A 22,817-nucleotide genomic window follows, 5' to 3' on the forward strand; every position below is an offset into this window, starting at 1 on the left:
AAATTTTATAGTGAGGGCAATGAGTACGAGAATACATTTCAATTATTCCTTTTACAATCATCTATGATGATTTTTCTTTCACCCTCCAAAGTTGCGGATTACAGCATTTTCGCTCCACGGAAATAAAATAAAGCAATATTCTTTCCACCACAGCTGTTAGGACTGATGGGCTTTAGCGTTTTTATTTATGCCGATGGAAATTAGAACATATTACCAATGAAGTAAGCATGTGATACCGGGAAGTAGCACCCTAGCATTACACACACACACATTTACTTCTTTTCAACCTTCTTCACGGCCTTCTTTACAACCTTCTTCACGGCCTTCTTTTCCACTGGCTTCGCAGCATCCTTCGCCACCACCTTCTTCTCGTTCTTTGCACGCTTCTGGAGCTTCTTCGCCGGCGCTCCATCCTTCTTCTTGGCGTCACAGTCAGCCTTCTTCTTCACGAGTCGCGCCACCCGTGCGTCCACTCGCTTCTGCAGCCGCTGCACTCGTCGCTGTTCCTTCTCGATGAACGCGACGGCCTCGTGCTTGGCATCCAGTGGCTTCTTCTTGGCCTGAGCCTTAGCCACAATACGCTCGCATCGGCGCAGCTTCGTCATCAGCTGGGCTCGGCGCGTCGTCACTGCGGAGTACGGGTTCAGCTTCAACATTTGAGCCTTGTTGGTCAGCGGGTTCAGACGGCGGATGTGACGGTGGACGATCTTCTTCGGTGCCTTCAGCACGCGACGAATTTCCTCCGACTTCAGCAGACGGGCCAGATCGGTGTTGGCCATGATCGGGGTTGGCAGATTGTAGCCCTTCTTCATGCGGGACCGCCTCTCCCAGGTGCCGTACAGGGCATCCAGCTTGGCGAACGCGGACTCCGTCCAGATGCACAGCCGACCAACATGACCACCGGGGGCCAGCTTCAGCAGATTCAGCTTGTTCACCTTCATGGTATCTACGCCAGGAATGTTACGGAAAGCCTTGCGTAGACCTTCATCCTTATCGTAAATGACCAACGGTCCACGACGCTGAATGCGGCGACGGTTGCGCATCTTACCGCGACCGGCACGCAGGCGCTGCGACTTGTAAACCTTCTGCACGTCGGCCCAAACCTTGGAACGGCGCAGGAAGGTTACGGCCTGCTTGGTCTTCTGGTACTTCTGGATTTCATCCGAAACAACCAGCGGCAGCTCAGACAGCCCATCGATGATGTGACCTACAATAGATGGATTGGTGTAATTACAAAGGACACAACATTATTGGACGGAGCACGCTTAAGACACATACCTCGCGACTGTACCAGCGCAGGTACACCGCTAGCGGCCAGTGCCGACACCAAAGCGTAGCGCTTCAGGTTGACATTGATCTTACGATGCCAACGGCGCCAGGTCTTGGTTGGGGCGAACATACGTCCACCACGGCACATGTTACCGTAGGCACCCTGACCGGAACGGTGAGTACCACCACCGCGAACACGCGGAATACGGGCCACGGCACGACCGGTACCCCACGATTCGGCCGACGTCTGGTGACCGGCAGCCTCGCTAACGGCGTACGGCTGGCGACGGTTGCGGCGCATCAGTTGCGACACCTCGCTCACGACATCCGGGCGGATCGGTGCCTTGAAGATGGCTGGCAAAGCGATTCCCTTATCCTTTGCCGCCTCATTTTTGTCAGTGTACACACTGACCAAGGGGCGCGCTGCCGTCAAACTCTGCAAAGATAAACATACACATACCACCCAAAACGTTAGAACGCAATTCAGCATGAAGCACATACACGCACACACAAACAAATTAAAAGCATCGAATGAAAACACTACGGTTTTGGAAAACGATTTCACAACTATACGGTGTGTTTCAGTCTTTCCGGTAAACAACAGCATGAGCAGCTACACACGTTTCCGGCATCTTTGCCTGCGGCGCGATGACAGGCACGTTCCGAGTAGCTCCAACCACATTAACCACAGGACCAATTTCGCCATTGCACAATTTACGAAACTTGCTTTCCATCACACAGAAATCGAAACCAATAGGACGAATGCAGCATGCGCTACGGCCCATAGATATTTCCGATACGATGCTAAAAACCACCACACCGCTTCCATTCCGGGGAACCATTCGGCTCATCACACACAAACACACAACAATTTATCGATCTTTTCTATGCATCGTTTCGAAACAATACATGCATTCTTTGTCAGCCACAACTGACGGGCGTCTTTGAACGCGTGAACTTACCATTTTCGCACAGGTTTACTCCCGATTATTCACGATTTTTGTTGGCTGCTTAAATAAAGCACGTCCACCATGCCACGGGGGACAGAAAAAGAACTATTCAAAGCGGAAGCACTCCTATCCGGCTTTTCCATGACAGCTGTCAACATTACGTTCTTCCAGTTCAGTGGCGAGCTGCATTGTCACAAAATCGCCTATTTTGGTCATTTGGTTATGCACGGGAAGGCAAAGTTGTTTCTTTGCTAAGTATTTCCAGGAATATGGTTCTGTAGACGAATATGCTTGTTCATATTAGCGCTCACGCTCAATGGTAGCTTTTCTATCGTGTGTTGTAATTTCATAAAAAGCCTTTTTCTTGTTTCCCGCAGAAGAAAGCCTTTTCGTCAAATGTCACACCAACTGCCAAACGATTTGTTGTTAAACAATAAAATTAAACCCAACCAAAACATTGTACAGTTTCTGCTGGGTTAGCGTTCCATATATAAAGCAAACAAGCGCAACAGAATGGCCGGTGAGGTGCTAGTAGATGCATTACCATACATCGATCTTGGCTACGATGATCCCGGCGTACGAGAAGCGGTACGATACGCAAATAATATCGCATCTGGAAAACTCTCCCACTACCATCTTGCTATGTTCTTCCCGTATTTCACAGGCTATCGCAATGGTGGAGGAAGAATGTCGCCGCTATCGACCAACGAAAAATTATCTCGAACACTTGCCGACCCTCAACACAACTGCGTTCGAGACAGAACTGATGGCAGCCGAGTTCGAACGCATCCAAAACCGGCTCCCGATGGAACCGCTCAGCATGAAACGGTACGAGCTACCACCGCCGCCAGCCGGCAAGATGAACGAGGTGTCGGCTTGGGGTGAAAGTGTGGACAACTCGATGGCACAGCTAGAGCATCAGGCGGTGCGCGCCATGAACCTTGAGCTGATGGCTGAGTATGGGTGCGAAATGTGGAAATCGTACCTGGAAACGTTGGTGACGATGCAGGCCAAGTGTCAGGCCCGGTTAGCGGAGGTGAAGAAAGCAATTCAGGATGTAAATTGGGCTCGTAAAACGAAGCAAACGCAGGGCGGTGAGAAGCTGCGCTCGTTCGAAGCACAGTGGGTAATGTTGGTGTCGAAAAACTATGAAATTGAGCAGGCTTGCGCGAAACTGGAGGAGCAAATATACCACAAAAAGATGCAGTTAAGCGCATTTGAGACGACCGCAAAGGAACAATAGGCTGTATGGGACTGAGTGATTTGCTTTAAACGTAATAAAATACTGTACTGTAAATTTGTGATGCGATTATTCCGAGACATTCCGAAGTAACTCCGAACCTTTTAACAATCGTGGGGAGAGAGGTAAATCCTCAGTAAATCCGGAGTAACCTCCACCTTTAATAATATCGGAGAATATCGGATTACTTCAGAGTTAACTTCTGATTTTTCCTCGGAGTCGAATCCGTCCGTTTTCTTGTTTTTATACGTCGGAGTCGCAATGGATTCATGAATTTATTCCGGAGTTCCCGTCACTGCTGTAAATGCAATGCCAGAAATAATTCGTTATTACGCAGTAGGATCACTGAGCAAGTTCATTTATTACTTTTTTCGAAATCCAAATTAGCTGTGATGGTTGCGTTTCGTTCTACAGCAACAATGAATATTTATATTTGAAAATAGTTCATCTAGCAGTTAAGTAGCATCGCTCTTTGGACAAAACTTTACTGCGCACTTTACTTCAGCGTACACTAATTTAATAGACATGCGACAAACAGTAAATATACATCCGTTTACTATACATTAGAAACATATTTCGAAATATTATTCATACTGAGTGATTTGAGATCGTCAATTTATACAGAGAGGTCTGCGGTTGTGAGGCACCATTCTACAGCAGATCGGGCCGTAGATTGGGAAGCTTATAGTTCGCAAAGTGAAACGGTGGACCAGACGGTGAAGGTGAACGACTTCCATCGTTTCGTGGTGGTTTTTCCACACCCACCGATCTACTACTGCCAGGTTGAAGAGATTGTGTCGGTGGTGGTGGTGGTGGTTGCCTATCAGCCATGATCAAATTTTTGCTCAATTGTGCATGGTGGTGGTGGTGTAAATCGATTTGATTTGTCTGTTGGATGGTTGTAGGTGCAGCCGTAACGTCCACTGCTTGCGAGCGATTCGTTACACCGTAGGGAAACATGGCTGTTCGGCCTCGCTTTCTTCGTGGGAGTATTCCTTTACGAGCCATGTAGAAGCTAAACGTAAAACAAATTTAAATGAATCAAAAGCAATAAATGTAATAACGGGAAAGGAAGTTTTACCAACAGAACATACGTACCGTATCGTAGAAATCGGTATATCAAACTTGAGGCTAACGTTTTGGAATGTTTCTCCACGCGACACGTATTCGGCCGCCTGTTGCAGTAGTTCTTCCGAGCGACGAACACGACGGCCCACGGTACTGCTGTCCTGTGGAATCTGCTGCGTGTTCATCTCATACTCGCAGGTTACATTGGCCAGTGCAAATTCTGATGGTAAATTTAAAAAAAATATGTTAGAATCACGTAGGATACAGGGCTTGAATGTCATCTGTATTCGAACTAAAACACGTTGTACTTTATGATTCTTATAAATATTGTTTACTGGCATTTTCTTTGTCTGGATTGCGTGTGTTTATGCACAATATATTTTCGGTATATCTTGTCATAAGTTCCATCTGGTTTATCGCCAGACGATTTCTTAAAGATCCTCTTGTAAAAAAATATATCAGAGGATTGACTCAACATTATTCACCCGGTAGAGTTTCATTTCGTTATCGCCCCCTGTTTTCCTGCATTCGCTACACGCATCCGTACACTGCGACATGGACAAGAAATAATCACCCGGTTATAAAGGAAAAACTGAGAGCAACAATCGACTCTACTCGTTTTTGATGACTAAGAAAAATCGCATTGGTGGTATACACGCACACACTAGAGCATAGAACTAATTTATCGGCACAACTATATATTAATTCTAATGTAAGTACGACGGCAATCACACGCCCTATTTTACTAGCACATTCGATTTAATTTCGGTTTCAAATTGCATTGAGATTTGGCATGATTTGGGTTGGATTATTCTCGGTTCGGTTGTCTGATAAATATAGAAATCCAATTCCAAAAAGGAACAATTGAGAGATTGTTAAGGAATACAAAACAGTTGCGGTGTGTTTAAAAGTAAAAATAAACTAACTGAATTGATTCGCCGAGCTGCCCCTCTCCACATTTCCATAAAGTCGACCATCACATCAAAAACTAAAATACTTATATGTATGCGTTAGCATGCGCCGCATACTTTTCTACCCGCACTATAATTTAAATATTGCCACTGATTGCATCCAATAGAAACTAAAAAAAAAAAACGCACAAAATACTAAAACTTTAAGCACACCCAAAAAAGGGTTGTTAAACTAATCCCTCGTCGGGTAAAAATATAAAACAAAACAAATTTAAAATTATCTGCTTTTGAAAAAAAAAAACAGGCGATGACTAGAAAAACCGTAACACCTGCGCATCCCAATTTGGCTTTCGAATCAAAACGTGGATTTTGCAAGGATGCCCGGTGCACGACTTTCGAAATTAGCGTAAACGAATTTCTTCACACCTTCAACGTGCTTCAACACTGCTTTGGCCACTAGTTCTTTAACTTTCACAAAATACAAAACCTTATCTTTTTGCACTCGCTGCGACGGTTTCTTTTCTTGTATTTGGTAGTTTTCCTCTTCCACATACCTTGTATGGGAACAAATCAGGATGTAAAACAAAAATCCGTAAAGGGAAGGGTATAATCGGTAAGAGTAGTGTGTGTGTGCTGGTGGGCATATCAATAGACTACGATTCTGTTCTATCCTGTCTTCACCAAATTTTGGTACATTGGAGTGTTGGATTGGAAACTCACGAAAGTTAATTTTCCTACATTCCTGTTTTCTTTTCTTTTTTGTTTACTGAAACAGTAAAAGATGGACAATTCTATACACTGTCCACCGACGGTAATATATAACTGTAAAATTAAAATAATATATATTGTATGTATATATATGTATATATTATATATACCTATACTCTTGCTATTCGATTCCCTGGGTGTCTATCTTTATCTTGGCATCTATTTCCTTCTCGCTGCGCAATGTCTTTTCAGTGCATCGCAGTGCAACAATTTGGCTTTTTTTTGTTCCTTTTCTACTTTAATTCGTACGTACATGTGTATCTTCTTAATATTTATATATTCTTAATGTTTTCTTTTCTTTTTGTTCCACTACACGCCGATTACTTTTTTTTTTTTTGTATGGTTGTTGTCGTTTTTGGCAGATTAAAAAAATCCCTTTCTATTACCCCTTCTTAGGGTGGTTTCACTCCCAAACTTTTGGTAAAGTACTGTTGGCAACGGCTGTATCAACTGATGCAGCCTGCTGTGGAAAGGCAACTGCAGCAGTAGTAGTAGTAGTGGTAGTAGTGGTAGGTCTCCCATAGTGGAAGCCGGACTGTGTCAACCCGTTAACGTCCGTTTGGCATAACAGTGGTCGTTGCATTGGTTGCAGCTGGGGTGGAATCCCTAGTTGCAGCTGCTGCATCCGTTGCTGCTCCTGCTATTGTATTTGGCTGGTCAGTTCTTTGATGATGCGCTTCTTTTCGGCCGCTTCTTTAAGCTGTCTGGGCATCGGGTAGGCGGACTTTATGTCCCAGCGCTTCATCCAATTCCGTAGCGTCTTTCGAGGAACTTTGTGCATTTGTGATGCGCTACGTGGACATATGAAAACTTGCACTTTAATCCCGAAAAAAAAAACTCATTTTTCGGTCACTACTTACCGGTAGATACTTTCTCCTGCCTTCACGTCCATAAGTGCTGCCCACAGTGCTTCGGTATTGTAGGTGCGCGGTTGATTCCCTCGCGGATTACGCAACGTAAAAGCGATTGGTGGTGGAGCACCGTTCGTGTTTAGCAGCTGATGCAAAGCTTCCTTCGAACGGCCCGTCAGCTTGGAACGGCGATTCACGTTGCGGGCCTGCGACACGTTCAGATTCGTCCGAGAGTCCCGCTCTAGTTTGCGGATCGTTAATGTCGAGGTAGTTCCAGCCGCACCGCCCATCGTTCCCATTCTACCGTACGTACGCAGGGTGGAAGATTTACTATTGGCACAACTGTTACCGGAGTGGGATCCTTTGGCACCACCGGCGATCGCCATTAGGGGCGGTGGTTTGTACAGAAATTCGTCACCTTCACTTTCGCCTCCATTCGCCAGCATACTACTGTCGATCTCTTCTGCCAGCAGCTGTATGGCGTACTCGTCTCCATACTCTTCCTCTTCATCGTCCTCTTCCGCCTTATACCCTCCGACAACTTCGCTCAGCTGAGGAAAGTTGGGAGAACAGATTATATTTTCATACCCGTCACCGTCGCTCGTTGCGGAAGCATTCGTCGTTTCATCACCGGCACCACCGCATTCTACATTAGACGAATGGCGTTCAGTCGCTTTTGAAATCTTTTGCTGTTGCTGCTGTTTCACGTAAATATCCATCTCGTTGCGATTGTACAGCAGCGAGGAAGCATGATCACTGGCACTATCGTTCTCACTGACACTGGCACCGCCGCTACAGCCAAGCACAAGCACCGACGACTGCGGTACGTTTTTGCGCTTCGCGTCACGGGAAGACTTTGGTGATGTTTGGTGTTTCGTTTGATAATTTTCAAACAGATTCTCAATCGATTTTACGCGTATTGAACCTCGTGAAGAACCACCACCGGTGGGCCGCATGGTGCTTATGGAAGAAAGTGAGGGTACGGTACCGACCGAGCGTGTCGTTCCATTCGCTCGCAGTGTACCTTCTTCGCCCATTTCAACGGTCACTGTATTCGATTCTGCAGTTTTATTGGCACTATTGCTGCAGGACAATGCAGTAACGGAGGTTGCAGAAAGGGTGCGAATGGAGGAACTTTTCTCGTGGGTTGCTACTAGATCGTTGCTTTTAGTGGAATGATGCACGGTGGATCTAACTTTCTTTGCCTTTCTTCGCATTTCCTGTCCCTTCGCATCTTTCTCTTTGACCAGCATGTCTTCTGTCTCTTCTCCCAACTCCATCAGCTCATTGTCAACATCATCATCCTCATCATCATCATCATTGTCTTGGCCTTCGTTTTCGTGGGCGAAATTGTCACAATCGTCCTGAACGAAACCTTGGCGATCGGTATGATTTCCGGATTGGTCTGACTTTTCCATCATCATCATCATCATTGTCATTTTTCGATCACCGATCATTGTTTCTCCCTCCTCCATCTCTTCCTCCATTCGGTCCCGCCTCGAATCACTGGCAACCCGATGATCGTTCACTCGATCCTCTGCATCCATTGCATGAACGCCGAGGAATCGCTCGCAGCGAATCGCGTCTGCAAGTAGACACACACACAAAGGTAATAATGATAAACATTAAAATAAGAATGCATGTTGGGATATAACATTGAGCATAGTGATAGAGAAAAAGAGAAAGAGAGGGATTATATTAGATGAAGACGATGATGCCATACAATGTTAAAATGGAAGAAGAGTACGAGAAAGAAACAATGACCAGAAAGGGAAAGTGAACGTTAGAAACTAGTTTTTTTTATATAAATTTCTTAAAGATACATCACTCGCACTAGGTACCTGCGGTACAACCGGTACAACAACCAGGCACCTCCATTTTATGTCATGATTTAAGAAATTTGATTTTGAACGGTTCAAAAAATATTATTGTGGCTCTTTATCTATCTCAGCCGCAAAGAGTTTCATAAGAAGGGGTGTTTTTCCATACAGCAATTAAATTGTCTTTAGCTTGTAAAGCACATGGCGCTAAGAGCATAGGTTTGCCAGGGATTTATTTTTATTAAATGTTCTATCGAAATTTTTTTTACAAAAGCTTTTTAATTTTCCACATCTTTAAGATCAAACTTACCCGAGGCAGCTTTGTCAGTACTATCCATTCCCAAGTCATCATCTCCACACTGTCTACTGCTTGTGTCATCGTCGTCTGTAAGTAGAAATGAAATTAAATTTAATTTAATGTACGTAAAGGACCTCTTACGCAAAATATGACTTACCAATGATTAGATCTTCCGTTTTGATACACATTTCATTGCCACTTTCCCCATTATCACTATGACTTCCATCATCAGTCTGATGTTGGTGACTTCCCGCATCAATAGGCTGCAGGTTCAGGCTGTTCAAAAGCTGTCTCTTTGGTCCACTAGGTGCGCTGCTATTCTGTGATCTTGAATCTAGATAAATTAACACGAAGGTCAGTAAATTTCACTCACATACCGACAACAACAATGTGTGGACGGTTTAATACATACTTTGGAATTGGTTACCGCCGCCATGTCTTGTCGGAAACGAAGACCCATCCGCTGTACGATTTGTATTGTCCGCCGGGTGATCACCTGCATCACTACTGGCACTGTGATGTCGCTGCTGTGCGTAGTTGCCGCCACCCGTTGGGCTATGCAGTTGGTTCAGATTTAACGCTGCATCCGAACCACACAGACCGCGTATTTTTAAAATTTCGGCACATTTCATCAGATCTGGTAGTCCGGCCTGAGATACATTCACTTCTCCTTTGTACATAAAGTCCACCAGCGCTTGTATTGCCCATAGCTTAATGTCGCGCGGTAGGATGATGATTGGATGCTTGCATGGATTTTCGCCGAGCAAATTTTCAAAGTACGTAGAGCAGGCGGCCAGCACCAGCCGGTGACAATGCACCTGGTGACCTTCGCACGCGAGCGTAACATCGACGAACCTTTGGCCGGCTAATAGCTTCAAAACAATGACAGTAAGGAGATTTAATAAATTATTTTATTTTCCTAAACATAAAGCGGATATGCAACATAAATAATAAAATTTATTAGTAATATATTAAAGGCAAAAAGTGAAAAGCATTCAAAAAATGGAATATTTCATTAAAAACTTTCAAAAAATAGCCAAACACAATCTCCACGGACTCTTTTATGGCTTCTTTTCATCGTTAAGGGACCCTCTTAAATGGATGATAATTATCATTCCTAGAACGTACGATGACCCCATAGATAGGGCAACGTTACAGGGGAATAGTTCCGATAGAAAGACCGTTTACTGAGCGCAGACTCAAAGAATGAATGCCCTTTACACTAGAGTGAAGTATCATCACGGGAAGCAGCAGCAGCAGTAGCAGTAACAAGACAACGACAAAAAATGTTCAAATTTCCGATTACCCCTACATCCCGATAGCACTCTGTCCAATTGCATGGTGCTGACGGGGTTCCTCAACAGTAATCGTGGTCCGTTTTTTGAAACGAAATTAAAAGGACATACGAACCAACAACTTAAACTGGAAGACCCGGGGAGGATTCCGTGGTCGTGTTAGTTTTTTTTTATTCTAGTCTAGAAAACTTGTTCTTGTGAATGTCTGACCCTCGGACAAAGAATTTAAACCTTTCCAATATTCCGTACTCAGTAGTTACAGGGGACAGAGTTTGGTTCAATGTCGGCATATTTTTCATCCGTAAAGCCCACTATGGTTTGCACAACTTTTATGATAAACCGTTCACTGGACGACCCTAAAACTCAGGTCCAGATTACATAGCACATCGCAGCAAGGCCCAACAAGATAGAGCGAGTGCGAAACAGCAACAAAAAAAAAAAAAAAACGGGAATAGACGTAACTAGAAGGGGGCATTACGAAGAGAAGCGAGGCGCATGATCACGTTTCACGGAACCCCAGGGCGTATTATCAAAACGCGTGTCGCACAAATGGACCACACTGGAAACCCTGGGCTAAGACAAACCAAGGGGTGCTTCTTCCGTACGATGATGCTGTCGGACGCAGCAGACCTTGCGCTAGCGACGAGTGCGCCAAAAAGAGACACACTCTGAAAACTGAAAAGAGACGTATTTGCTTGAGCAGAGTACAAAGCCCTTTAAAAAGTGGGAACCCTTCATATTGGAAATGCACTTTGCGCTAAATGCTACCCCTAGGAACTGTTCAAGATGAAGCTTGCGGTCCATGCTCGATGCTTGAGGGCAGGCCACCGTTATCCGCAATCCGCCTCCCTCTCTCCTTTGCATCATTTGTTTGACGTACTTATTATTACACCAGCGCAAATTGGGCCGTCGTAACCGCTACCCTTGTCGCAAGCCAGGAAGGACTGCCAAACCTTGCTCTGGAGGCAGCATCAGCAGTATTGTCTCACAAAAATGGAATAGGTAGCACGGATTGTGTGTGTGTGTGTGTGTGATGCCCTTTCGTTTCGATGGTTTCATCTTCGCATCTTTCAAAAACACAACCCCACGCGCGCTCTGATGACGACGACGCACACTACAGCGCGTGTAGGCTGTTGGTTACCAATGACAACCCTCTATATCGTCTGCTTTTCTCGGCGTAGTGTCGTATGTACAGGAGGGGTGTAGTTGCAGTAGTATTAGTAGTAGTGTAGGATAACGAAACGAGATGGACAAGAAAGATATCGCACGTAGTAGGAGGATTAACTTGGCACGAGGGTTACACACAGGGACAGGGATTCAAGACCCTCGGTTTGAAATCGAGCGTAGGTTTGTCGTTCACACTGCCAATAAGCTTCAAGTAAGCAAAATTTGTAGAAATGTATAGGAAAAAAAAACTTCATTTCACAAGACACTTGTTATCGATAGTACATACCTGTGGAAAGGCTGCTCCCAGGCTGCCCAGATGGCTGTTCCAACGAACGCAGAATTGCTGCGATAATCCGGCGGTGGCACTCATGATGTTTGCGTGTACCACTGCTTCTTAGTTCATGTGACTAGATATTTGAGGAACGGCAGACATCAGTATGGCGACACTTAGATACTACACTCCGTCGTAGTAGCTGTATGGGAAAAAAACCCGCAAAAGCAAACAAAGATGACGAGAGGCACACTTTTGAGACCACACACTACTACGAGAGCGTCCGCGACGCGTCTTCAAGCAAATTAACACGCACGATCTACGGTTGAAGGTGGACCTCTGCAATCTACCGAGGCCTTCTCGGAAAATCAATAACCGTGTTCATAGATACGGATGGGTGTTCTTACACAGGTAAACAGCACTCATCCGCGAGGAGTCACCATCGTGCGGTGTTCACGAAGGGCGCGCGAGATGTAAACTAACTGGGGGACACTAGGAGTCACAAAGGCGAACCCTCGCCCAAGGAAGAGCTGTGTGTATTTTGCACAAAGCGTGCAACCCCATTCTAAGCTTGATGATGATAAAAACAGCACCACATACACACTTACACCTTCCGAAACCCACACACTGATATCACTCCGACGCAGGGATGTAGTCTCCCTGAGGTCAAAGGTTCAAAGATCCCTTAGAATGAAACCCAACTCATCCTCTTCACATCGTACGCACACTAGCGGCGCTCCCAACAAACACACAGGCTCCTGTGTCTTCTGGTGGGGTGTATTCGTTCGGGGTGAATCTTTTAATCTGCTACAGCTATCTCGCTCTGGCAACACACGCTCACACGGGGGTGCTATTATAGACTCTATGGTTGCGAAGAATCATAGGAACCTATGGTCGTCGCCGCCGCCGCCGCCGCACGCTGGGTGGGGTGCGGCGTAGTGCCCTACGCCCCTTTCGCTACTCCTCAGACATCTAAACTCAACAGCACACATCACAGGCACGACCCTCTATATCGGGCTCACAGACTCTACACTACGATTACGAAATGTCACACTCGCCTGCCTGCCTGCTGCTGCTCGCACACAATTTCGTTTTATCGATCATGAAACTTTTCGACCCCAATTTAAGGTGCTCCCCAGGAGAGAGGACAAGGCCTTGTATATATACACACACACACAGTAACTTTCACAGCCTGCTTCGGCTTTCCTGTGGCGAGCAGACCCCGTTTTGGGGAGGAAAATTGTCCCTGTCCGATACACTGGCTACTACTACTACTACTATTATCCCGAACACGAATGCTTCCGTTCTACATCATGCAGGCCACCAGACAATTCTCAATTTTGCTTAGTAAATAAAATTACAAAAGTAGCCACAGACACTGTAAATTAAAGAAAACACTTCTTGTTCACCTATCACCATGACATCTTCGCCAGCACGACCAGCAGCACGAAACGATGCATCACACACTTGTGTCCGCGTTTGTATGCAAATGACGTTTTGTGTGTTCCGTGTCTCCGCGTTTGCTCTATTGCACAACACCGTACCGTTCCGTCCGCACTGAACACCGCCTCAGCGCGCAATGAAAACATGCTTTGTGCCGCACACACGCACCACCGACTCACCGTACCGGAGACGCCATTTTAGCATTAGAAAAGTGCATTGATTTGGCCTTCTCGCTTCTGCCAGCTAATCCTCCCCCGGAGCACACACACACACGCGCGCGGACACAGTTCCGGTCGCTTCCGTTCCGTTCGCTCACGCGCGCATTTGGGAAAAAAGGATTCGCCGTCAGCGCGATTGTTTTGCTCCGCTAGTGAAGATGTGTGCGTGTGCGCTTCCCCCATGAAGGTACGCACACCATGCCAAACGGCGTGCGATGCGTGAGTTTGTTTTGATTACCTTCATTCTATACGACCTTGTCATGCGTGTGGGACGTACGTGTCCGGTTGGAGTAGCAGATTGATAAAAAGTGTGTTCCTGTAGGAATAAAAAAAAAAGTTCCAATCGTGTCATGTAAATCACCAAGCAAATATCGTCCACCATGTTCACCGTAAACAATCCCGACCGGCTTAAGCTGCTGCATCACACCGAGGAACAGCGTAATCTAAAACCGGGACAATGTAACAAATTCCTGCACGTTGTAATCGATCCGGACTTTCTGGAGGCGCCACACGGGGCTCAGGTACTTTCGAAGCTTACCGAACTCGGATGCCGGTACGAACTGACGCCTCAACCTGTACCCTGCACGATAACCTTTTACCGTACCATGGCGGCTAAACTGACCGCCGATGGTGCCCTGTCGGACACGAAGTTTGATGAACCGTTTGCCGTTCATCTGCTCGACGGCGGCACATTCGTTACATCCGTGCGCAACCGTCAGCTACTGGCCACGGTACGAAGTGTGAAGGAACAGCTTCCGAACCGTCGACTGAGTTTGGTAGTTTTCGGACTGGTCAGCTACTGCCGGGTACATCGTGGTTGCGTTGGACGACGAGAGACGGAACAAGCGCTCACGGAGGTGCAACTGTTCGAGGACACATCCCACCAGCTGCTGGAAACGGACGAACAGGTGGCAAACTTCGTGGCCCAACTGTCACGCAGTATCGCGGAACGACCTTACAAGCAGCAACAGATGGACAAATACAGCTCCGAACAGGTGTACCTTGGCAATGAGAAGAAAGGATGCGTACGCGTAGAAGGTACGGCTGGACTCCAGCAACTCTACCAAGCGCAACTCATCAAAATTCCTTCGGTTACGCTGGAAATAGCGGAAGCTATCATGAGCGTTTACCCAACGCTTAACTCACTGCTGCAAGCGTTCCGAAAAGCCGACCAGGAAGCACCCACCCTGCTGTCAAACATTTCGATCCGCAGAGCCGGTGGACCGATTACAACATCCAACCGACGTATCGGTCCCGAGTTGAGCCGCAAAATTTACTTGATGTATGTTTCGATGAATCCCAAACAAGAGCTATGATAAAACGTATTTTTTATTCTTTATTTAATTTCTTTTGCTTTAAATTTAAATTCTTTTACACAACGACATGTTATTTTCGCTTCATACTGCTACTGCTGAGGTTGAACAGTTTCTGCGTTTGCTTGATGTTTTTCGCTATCCGACTGTTCGGATGTAGTTTCTTCATAATGCCAGAACTTTCGCCGGCATCGCTTGCCAGCGTAAGATGGCCAACAGCACCGCCACGCTTTCCTTTGCGTGGAGCAGCGAGCGGTTTAGAGCCTCCCTGGAATCGGCTAAAGTCTACGCTGTTGTAATCGAACGGTACGATCGGTTTGTTGGACGATTGATGCGATCCCTGCCCGATGGACGATTTCATAAGATTCCGATGACGTTGTTTAGCTTTCCTCGTTTTCGCTCGCTTTTCGTTCCAATTGGCGCTTTCATTGTGAGCGTCCGATTTTGATTCGTCCTTATACGGCGCCATGTTAGGTTTCTCTTTCTTCGTTGCTTCCGCCACAAGGTTCTGCTCGATGGTTTCCCCGCTGCCGCTGACATTAATTTCCATTGGGAAAGATTTCCGCTTACCGTGTGGTGATTGATTGGTGACAGTTGAAGGCCGCTCCATAACGGTCGTTCCATCAAAACGTAGCTTTTCACCTGTGGCTATCGCTTTACGTGTGTTCTTCTCTTCGAGACGTTTGAGCTGATTTTGAGTCATTAAATGGGGTTGGATTTGCTGTGGCGTTGCACTCTCCTCCTTTACCACCACAACAGTGGCCGGGGATGGTTGAATAGCTCCAGAGCTGGAGAAACTACTTTGCAGTTCCGATTGATTTGATTCATCTGGGTTTTGCTTAACAGCAGATTGTTGTTGCCCTTTCTGGAGATTTTCATCTTTACGTTCCTTTAGCTGACGTAAACGGCACGTCTCCTGATACCGTTCAAAGGGAGTGTTGAATTTATTCCGTTCGTATTTGCTTACGATTCCTGTTTGGGTTTGCTGTTGAAGAGAAGGATAGATAAAGCAAATAATTCTATTAATACACATCATCAAACTAATTTCACTTTTTGAATGAAGTTTTATCCAAAACGTACCGGATCGTTGGTATGCAATGCTAATAGCTTCGCATATTTCTCCTTACTCACTTCATTTTCATTCAACCCAACACGTCCGCGGCTATCAATCGTTTGCTGTAACAAAAAGGATCAATATTAACTAATCGTATTTTGTGGCCCCGAGGTGGGTTTGCGGTACTTACAATTTTCGATAGTGCAAAAATGCCCAAATCAGGTGCATCCTTGAGCAGATTGGAATCAAACTGTGGCATTAGTGTTACCGCATTCAGCGTGTTTGTCAAATCGCCCAACAGTGTCGGATGATTGGTGCCACCGGCTGCTTCCGTATGTCCCGCACTGTCATGCGGACACACCAATGGATTGTCGAAATCGAACGCTGTCTGCATTTTGTACCTCGTGTCTGCATGCTGCTCTTTCGTGTGCGTTGATTGTTCGGCCACTATCGAGGGCAGATCTCGTGCCTTCAGGATGATCTGGTGCAGTGTGTGTAAATGTTGCCGCACAAGCGACGGGACCGGTGTACAGCACGCTATAATACCCTGCATTTCGCGCGGCAACTTCGAAGCAATATCGAATGCCATATGCTGCGGCAAAACATATCCCGCAGATTCGTCTTCCAAACGGGCCATTTGATCACGCCAATACAATATTTCCCGGAACGCGTACATCTGACGGTGGTCGAAAACGTATCTCGAGCGGCGATAGATGTTCATCACGGTGTCCTCGTTTAGGACGGGTTTCTGATAGCGTTGCTTGCAGATAAAGGTCGACTTATCGAAGACCGTCTGCAGCATACCTTCACCCTTATCCAGCAACTCGTTCTTCATTCGATCGTAAATATACAGCAGATAGTGTGTATCCTTCCGGGCGTACTCGATGAAGTTGTCAGGGATTGGGCGGATACGCCAATCGGCCAGCTGGAACGCTTTATCCGTGTCGATGTTGCAGTAGTGCTTGAGCAGAAATTGCAGCCCAATGCGAGACAATTGTAAAACACGAGCCGCTTCCCCGGTATCGAACATGTTTACGAGATACAGGCCCAAATCTCGTTGCAACCATTCGATATCATTGATCGAACCGTGCAACACTTTCAGCTTCTTCGGATCGGTAAACACTTCGTTCAGTACGTGTAGCTCATCGCGCAGAGCCAACGCGTCCACGATGTAATCCTTGCTGCGTGTCGATAGCTGCATCAGACAGGTGAAACCCTGATAGCTACGGTACGAATGGTGCTCCAAATCGATCGCAATTTCGTTAGCTGATTTTAAATCTCGCATCAGCTCCGCCAGCTGCGACACTTTGTCGATAAACGTTAGTGGGGTTTTCTCCAGCAGCGGCGGTTCCTGTGGTGTCACCCGCTGGAATACATTCCTTGAAGGCTGAAATCGGTCCAGCTCGAATTCGTACGGATGCAGATAGCTAACAATGTTTCCTTCGCTGTCATACTCCGGCAACACGGCCAACGGTTTCAGCGAGTTTGGTTTATCGCGTATTATCGGCACGAACGGGTTGATGCGTGAATTATCGATCGGCACTTTAAATTTTGCCTGCGGCCGAGCAATGTTGATACCGGTGATCAGTGTGGCCTTCACTGGTTCCCTTGTCTGCTTTTCGTTCCACGCGCCACTCAGTCGATAGCGAGGCACCACTGGAACCTGCACCTCCGATTGTACCAGCACCGTCGGTGCCGTCTTCCGGATGCCTGCCATTTCGTCCAAGTTGGAGTGTATCCGCTCGAGAATGTTGTCGTTAAAATCGTGAACCATCTCTAACCGCTCATCCGGATCGCGTCTGCGGCATGGGAAAAGAGAATAGAAACGTTGCACCACATTTACGGAAAGTGTGCGCGTTGTACTCACTGTAGAATGTTGCCCTGTACTCCCTGCATCTGCAAAATGTTCGATATTATATTCAGCACCTGGTTTGCCCGCGTGTCCATGATTTTTATGAACTCTGGATGAGCTGCATAAAGATCGCGCGACCGTCCCGATGGCATCGCGTTTGCCGCTTTCATACCAGCAACGATAGCGTTTTGTCCTTGCTGCAAAAAATTAAGCAACCAATCAGCAGACTTTCGCAGTGTTGTCTTTTTGTAAACGGCTACATATTGGACACAAAAGGGAGTGGGTAAATGAGTAAAAACGTTTACATACCTCGCAAAGGTTCCGTACGTTATCTCCAGCGGTGGTTTCGCCTCCGTTGTTCTTCATCGATGGTGACCCCAATTCCATGCTGTTACTGCCGTCCGTCGCAAGTGTGTTGCTTTTGTTAAGCTTCTTTTGTTTTTTATTATCGGTCATTGTAGGCGCCATGACATTGAATTTATCGTACAAAGCACTGGTGTTTGATCCGTTGGCCCAGAAATGGCAAGAAAGAGGTTTTCTCATAACAAAATAAACGTGTTTTTGTGTTTGACATCAATGACAGCGGAAAAGGTTTCCTATAAAATAAAATTATAGCACATTCTAAATTCAGAAACAAATTGTATTTTTAAATTTCAAAGCCATCTTTAAATTCTTGTACATAATACATAAAAAAAAACGTTCCTTTAGCAAAATAAAAAAATATTACCGCTTAGTTATAAAAGAAAAGAAAGGATACTCCTGCATGCTGCTGTCAAAGCACACCCAACTGTCAAAATATCTTTTTTGTTCGAGTCTGTTTTATTTTATCTATCGTCAAAACAATGCTGTGTTGTTGAAAAGAAATGCAAAGCGTCCCCGTGCTATCGTAATTGTAAGTTGAAAATCTGTGAGATCTTGTACCCGTAATACGATGCCGAAGGTGCGTAGAAGCCGGAAACAGCCTCCCGAAGGATGGGAGTTGATTGAACCTACCCTCGAAGAGTTAGAGCAAAAGATGCGAGAAGGTAAGTGTATGCGGGCAAAACTAAGGTAACACATTTTGCCGAACACCACCAAACAAACTCACGTTTCTCATCTCACATCGTCCTAATGTAGCCGAAACGGAGCCCCATGAAGGCAAACGAATTACGGAGTCATTGTGGCCGATCTTCAAAATACATCACCAGAAGTCACGCTACATCTACGATCTGTTTTACCGCCGGAAAGCAATCAGCAGAGAGCTTTATGACTACTGTCTGAAGGAAAAAATTGCCGACTCAAATTTGATTGCGAAATGGAAAAAGTCGGGCTATGAAAATCTTTGCTGTCTACGCTGCATCCAAACCAGAGACACAAACTTCGGTACGAACTGTATTTGTCGCGTGCCGAAATCGAAGCTAGAGGAAGGACGTGTCGTCGAATGCGTGCACTGTGGGTGCCGAGGATGCTCGGGATGAATCGGTACTTGCTTTTTTAGAAGCAGCAAGTAATTGTCCGACTGTAGCTGAAACTTTTTATATTTTTTTCTATTAAAATGATCGTGTATAAGCATCTGACGCCGTGGTTTTCACCTAAGCGGGATAATTGTCGCATTTCAGCATAACATTTGTATAAGCGAAATATTTAGAATTAGCTAAATTAGACCGGCTTCACGGTTGTATAAAGAAAGAAGAGATGCAAACAGGTAAGTAGTTTTTATTTAAACAATTAAGGAAAATTACAATTCTTTCTGAAATTCGTTCGACAATTGGAAGAGTTTGTTTCATGCGTACTAATGCATAATCTTTTTTTTCAAAACATTGAATCAGATAAAGGTCTGATTAAAATGTTCTCCTACCTTGAGCAATACTAATTTTGGAAATATTATAAGCAACTGTTCAATAGTTGAATCGCTTGGGATTGTTGAAACTAAGCTATGGATGGCTTTGATGTTATCTACAATGCACCGAAAGGCCACTACTATAACGTCAATAGGAAATCTTATAGTAAGCTCTTCTACACTAGCGAGAAGATTCAACGACTGCAAATTAGTTGCAGAAAAGTGTTCGAGTTCAACATGTTTTAGATTAGGCATTGTGGTAGCTATAGCAGGAATCAAATTTATCGTACTATCATGCCCCAGAAGAGTAATTTTCGTGGCAACTTTGAATGCCCGCAGCGTTTCGTCAAGTATCGGGAAGGAGCCTAGTGCAACCGATTCTAGGTTAGGTAGATGGACGCCTCGGAATGACACCGGGTCAAGGCATCTGATGTTCCCGAAAGTAAGGTGCCGTAGTTTGGTGAGTTTCGAAAGATGATGCAATGTGGACGTTTCCAGGAGGTGGAGTGATTCGATGACTAATACCGTTAGATTGGTGCAGTGCTCGCAGATTGCTTTCAGCAAGTAGCCAAACGTGAGTACATTTTGCAGTTTCAGCGTTTCCAGCGTTTTGAGTTTGCTGAAGAATTGTAGTAAATGTTTCACGTTGCTCCTGCTAGCAATCTTCGAACCTTTTAAATTTCTACCTGCAACAAGCTCCAGATGTTTCAGGTTTGGCAGCTGGTTTGAATGTAGAAATTTTTCGTTCAGAACGTGCACGGTTTCATAACTGTTTAGCACTATGCGCAATGACGATAAATTCGGTGCTTTTATAATGATCGGCATTATATTTTCGGCAAAAAGCGACCGGATCGACTGGTTCGAAATTTTGAATGAAATCGTCTGATTGCTTGTGAAGATCCAGCCGTATGAACCCACTATGTGCAGCTCCCGAAGTACATTCATCTTCTTGATGGAATTCATTAGCATAAGGATAGAATTAGTCTCTTCTTTTGGGATGCTCAATTTCAACGTAACGAGCTGTTCCAACTTTGGATAGCAAAAGATTGCATATATCCCGTTAAAAAGTTCTCTTTTGTCAGTTTGAGTTGTCGAACGTTGGAGCTGCAGATTTACGTTCCTATACAGGCGGTCCGATATTTTCAACGCGTTCTGTTCGGGTAACGGTAGAGGAAGCTTTACACATAACTTGAACCGTTTGATGTAGCTATCGGAAAAAATGATTTCCTGCCAACGCCGGCATGTAAGAGAACACTGCTTCACGCTTCCTATGTCGAGATAGTTAAATATTTCACAGAGCATCTAAAATGGCAAGAATAACGTATGATGTACCTTTTGCTGGTTCACTGTTGCTGTTGCCAAGATGGCGGGCAATTAATCCCGCACTGAGTTGAAGTATGGATGCTTTTTTTTAAAGACTTGCCTCGTACGGAAGTTGCTGAATCGGACAATGATTCTCTTCGGCCTTCTCCATGGCGTTGCTTGTACCGTAGTTTTGCACGACCGAGATGTTTGACGATTTGCGATGTACAGACTAACGCGGTTTAGTGCCGAATGGCTCAGTTTCATGACGTGTCCATGAGAGGTGACGTATGCCTGACGTTGAAAACCATAGCCTACTGTTGACGCATTTAATTTTACTCCGTACAATGAATAAACAGACCCAAGTGGACACCTGAATGGAGTATGTATAAGTAATTTGTTATGTACCGATCATAAAAATATGTAATTACAGCCAATGCAAGATGTTTCGATGTACAGAACTAGAAACTAGAAACCGACACATTGTTCGGTGACGAAATACGACCCCAGATGTAATGGATCTAAGCAGCCGTAGACTTCAATTTTGTGCGTACGTGTCCCTAGCAACTGTCCGTAGTGCTATCCTGGTGAGTAAGGTTAGACAATTCTTGCGCTTTTTCTGGCTTCCTTGACTTGACTTCGTTTTACAGGCGAGAATTCAAATGGGATCCGATACCAGGTTTTGCCGTGTGAAAAACTGGAACGGCTATCGCATCCGATTCCTGACCGTCCGGAAAAAAAATCGTTTTCTTCGTTAAAAAGTAAATTAACAAAATTTTACGCTCTTCTTAGCAAACGTTGAAGAAACGCTGCTGACGATGGTAAAACAGTTTGTGTTTTCATGATAGGCTCATCATTATTGTCACTCAATTGGACAATTTAACGACTTATTGTCCTCTCTCCCTCGCCGACCGATGCCAATAATTTCGCCCTAAAAGGGCTACTACCATTACTACTTATTTCCGCACGGTTGTGCTTCTTATCGCACGTGGGCGCGATCTTCTCACTGTGGGGGTCACTCGTAGTGTGAATGGCCGGAGGTGCCCCATTTGCTCCCTACAGGCTGCTTGGATGGTGGATGGTGTCGAGGTAATATTGAACGACAGCGCAAATCTTGCGATTGGTGACATCATAACGAGTGTGTGGACAATTGTGGCTTGTTTGGTTTGGCCGACACATAAGTAACATTAGTCTTAAAGCTGCACGGAGACACTGCGTAGGAGGAGAAGGCGATAAAGGGAGCGATGGTCAATATTTGGACAAACTTCATTAAGACGGGCGTGTGTACCAATGCCCGAGCTATTAGCGTTGTAGACGGGAAGAGTAGAGGGATTGGGGGAAAAGTCGGTATTAAAAGAAATCCTACCCATTACTGGCGGATTTTCTAGCTACTAGTGAGCCATTTTCTGACGACAAAAGCAGAAGGTAATGAGCGACAAGTTTTGCGGGCGGAAAGTGTGTGCCACACGAGTGAGATAAATTAAGCGCCCTGGAAAGGTTGCAACGCAGCTCGGGTACCGGTTTCGGATCCTATCACACGATCACAGCATGGATGCTAAAATGGTGCCGTTGGGTTTGCGTACCAGCGCATGTACACACCGGTAGGACCGGCAGATTGTAATGGAAGTGATTTTTTCCGGCATTCTCGTTTGTCTGGTGCGCGAAAGGGAGGAAGGAACAAAAAGACCCAGAAGCCGCACAACGAAGCTTATCATTAACGAAAACATGATATGTCCTAATGGTGGTGAAAGGCGGGAAAGATACAACATGCGCAATCGATATATATGTATGCGTGTGTATTGGTAGGAATTCTCAGGATATCAACGATGATGGGTAACGATTACCGAGTAGTAGCGGACATGGTTCCATACCGCATTGGCCGGACCGTACCGAGCTATCGTGTAATTG

The 22,817-nt window shown here is 45.5% G+C and overlaps 7 protein-coding genes across 7 annotated transcripts; 3 read left to right on the forward strand and 4 right to left on the reverse strand.

Annotated features, from left to right (window-relative positions):
* Positions 1-268: 268 nt before the first annotated feature.
* Positions 269-2,374, reverse strand: LOC126557970 (60S ribosomal protein L4). Its single transcript, XM_050213897.1, has 3 exons — positions 2,232-2,374; positions 1,279-1,705; positions 269-1,207 (listed from the first exon to the last, which is right to left on the reverse strand). Exons 1-3 carry the CDS (start codon positions 2,232-2,234, stop codon positions 273-275), a joined length of 1,365 nt encoding a protein of 454 aa, XP_050069854.1. The 5' UTR covers positions 2,235-2,374; the 3' UTR covers positions 269-272.
* A 347-nt stretch (positions 2,375-2,721) lies between these two features.
* Positions 2,722-3,462, forward strand: LOC126559032 (pre-mRNA-splicing factor SPF27). The gene is made up of 2 exons (XM_050215134.1): positions 2,722-2,807; positions 2,884-3,462. Exons 1-2 carry the CDS (start codon positions 2,733-2,735, stop codon positions 3,460-3,462), a joined length of 654 nt encoding a protein of 217 aa, XP_050071091.1. The 5' UTR covers positions 2,722-2,732.
* Positions 3,463-6,731: 3,269 nt separating this feature from the next.
* LOC126559730 (longitudinals lacking protein, isoforms A/B/D/L-like) lies at positions 6,732-12,016 on the reverse strand. The gene is made up of 6 exons (XM_050215903.1): positions 11,924-12,016; positions 9,588-10,047; positions 9,333-9,509; positions 9,188-9,262; positions 7,067-8,642; positions 6,732-6,997 (listed from the first exon to the last, which is right to left on the reverse strand). Exons 1-6 carry the CDS (start codon positions 12,005-12,007, stop codon positions 6,847-6,849), a joined length of 2,523 nt encoding a protein of 840 aa, XP_050071860.1. The 5' UTR covers positions 12,008-12,016; the 3' UTR covers positions 6,732-6,846.
* A 1,919-nt stretch (positions 12,017-13,935) lies between these two features.
* On the forward strand, positions 13,936-14,885 carry LOC126558608 (crossover junction endonuclease EME1). The gene has a single exon (XM_050214652.1). It carries the CDS (start codon positions 13,950-13,952, stop codon positions 14,883-14,885), a length of 936 nt encoding a protein of 311 aa, XP_050070609.1. The 5' UTR covers positions 13,936-13,949.
* Positions 14,886-14,950: 65 nt separating this feature from the next.
* On the reverse strand, positions 14,951-18,281 carry LOC126559742 (exosome component 10). The gene is made up of 5 exons (XM_050215915.1): positions 18,098-18,281; positions 17,804-17,985; positions 16,127-17,735; positions 15,963-16,058; positions 14,951-15,867 (listed from the first exon to the last, which is right to left on the reverse strand). Exons 1-5 carry the CDS (start codon positions 18,254-18,256, stop codon positions 14,956-14,958), a joined length of 2,958 nt encoding a protein of 985 aa, XP_050071872.1. The 5' UTR covers positions 18,257-18,281; the 3' UTR covers positions 14,951-14,955.
* A 433-nt stretch (positions 18,282-18,714) lies between these two features.
* LOC126559357 (protein BUD31 homolog) lies at positions 18,715-19,249 on the forward strand. Its single transcript, XM_050215504.1, has 2 exons — positions 18,715-18,813; positions 18,905-19,249. Exons 1-2 carry the CDS (start codon positions 18,720-18,722, stop codon positions 19,243-19,245), a joined length of 435 nt encoding a protein of 144 aa, XP_050071461.1. The 5' UTR covers positions 18,715-18,719; the 3' UTR covers positions 19,246-19,249.
* Positions 19,250-19,592: 343 nt separating this feature from the next.
* Positions 19,593-21,081, reverse strand: LOC126564835 (uncharacterized). Its single transcript, XM_050221956.1, has 2 exons — positions 21,031-21,081; positions 19,593-20,909 (listed from the first exon to the last, which is right to left on the reverse strand). Exons 1-2 carry the CDS (start codon positions 21,079-21,081, stop codon positions 19,593-19,595), a joined length of 1,368 nt encoding a protein of 455 aa, XP_050077913.1.
* Positions 21,082-22,817: the final 1,736 nt, after the last annotated feature.

This window comes from Anopheles maculipalpis, chromosome 2RL (assembly GCF_943734695.1).
Source record: "Anopheles maculipalpis chromosome 2RL, idAnoMacuDA_375_x, whole genome shotgun sequence".
Lineage (NCBI taxonomy): Eukaryota > Metazoa > Arthropoda > Insecta > Diptera > Culicidae > Anopheles > Anopheles maculipalpis.

What these genes read in the sequence shown, in the direction of transcription:
- LOC126559032 (XM_050215134.1), top strand. Translation starts at nt 2,733, where the DNA reads ATGGCCGGTGAGGTGCTAGTAGATGCATTACCATACATCGATCTTGGC. An exon ending in ATCCCGGCGTACGAGAAGCG is followed by an intron (nt 2,808 to 2,883) that starts GTACGATACGCA and finishes CGTATTTCACAG; the next exon opens with GCTATCGCAATGGTGGAGGA.
- LOC126557970 (XM_050213897.1), bottom strand. An exon ending in TGCGCTGGTACAGTCGCGAG is followed by an intron (nt 1,208 to 1,278) that starts GTATGTGTCTTA and finishes CATCTATTGTAG; the next exon opens with GTCACATCATCGATGGGCTG.
- LOC126558608 (XM_050214652.1), top strand. Translation starts at nt 13,950, where the DNA reads ATGTTCACCGTAAACAATCCCGACCGGCTTAAGCTGCTGCATCACACC.
- LOC126559730 (XM_050215903.1), bottom strand. Translation starts at nt 12,007, where the DNA reads ATGAGTGCCACCGCCGGATTATCGCAGCAATTCTGCGTTCGTTGGAAC. An exon ending in CGGCGGTAACCAATTCCAAA is followed by an intron (nt 9,510 to 9,587) that starts GTATGTATTAAA and finishes TAATTTATCTAG; the next exon opens with ATTCAAGATCACAGAATAGC. An exon ending in AACGGAAGATCTAATCATTG is followed by an intron (nt 9,263 to 9,332) that starts GTAAGTCATATT and finishes TTCTACTTACAG; the next exon opens with ACGACGATGACACAAGCAGT.
- LOC126564835 (XM_050221956.1), bottom strand. Translation starts at nt 21,081, where the DNA reads ATGGAGAAGGCCGAAGAGAATCATTGTCCGATTCAGCAACTTCCGTAC. An exon ending in TTCAGCAACTTCCGTACGAG is followed by an intron (nt 20,910 to 21,030) that starts GCAAGTCTTTAA and finishes TTGCCATTTTAG; the next exon opens with ATGCTCTGTGAAATATTTAA.
- LOC126559742 (XM_050215915.1), bottom strand. Translation starts at nt 18,256, where the DNA reads ATGGCGCCTACAATGACCGATAATAAAAAACAAAAGAAGCTTAACAAA. An exon ending in GTACAGGGCAACATTCTACA is followed by an intron (nt 17,736 to 17,803) that starts GTGAGTACAACG and finishes CCCATGCCGCAG; the next exon opens with ACGCGATCCGGATGAGCGGT. An exon ending in TTTTTGCACTATCGAAAATT is followed by an intron (nt 16,059 to 16,126) that starts GTAAGTACCGCA and finishes TTTTTGTTACAG; the next exon opens with CAAACGATTGATAGCCGCGG.
- LOC126559357 (XM_050215504.1), top strand. Translation starts at nt 18,720, where the DNA reads ATGCCGAAGGTGCGTAGAAGCCGGAAACAGCCTCCCGAAGGATGGGAG. An exon ending in AGAGCAAAAGATGCGAGAAG is followed by an intron (nt 18,814 to 18,904) that starts GTAAGTGTATGC and finishes GTCCTAATGTAG; the next exon opens with CCGAAACGGAGCCCCATGAA.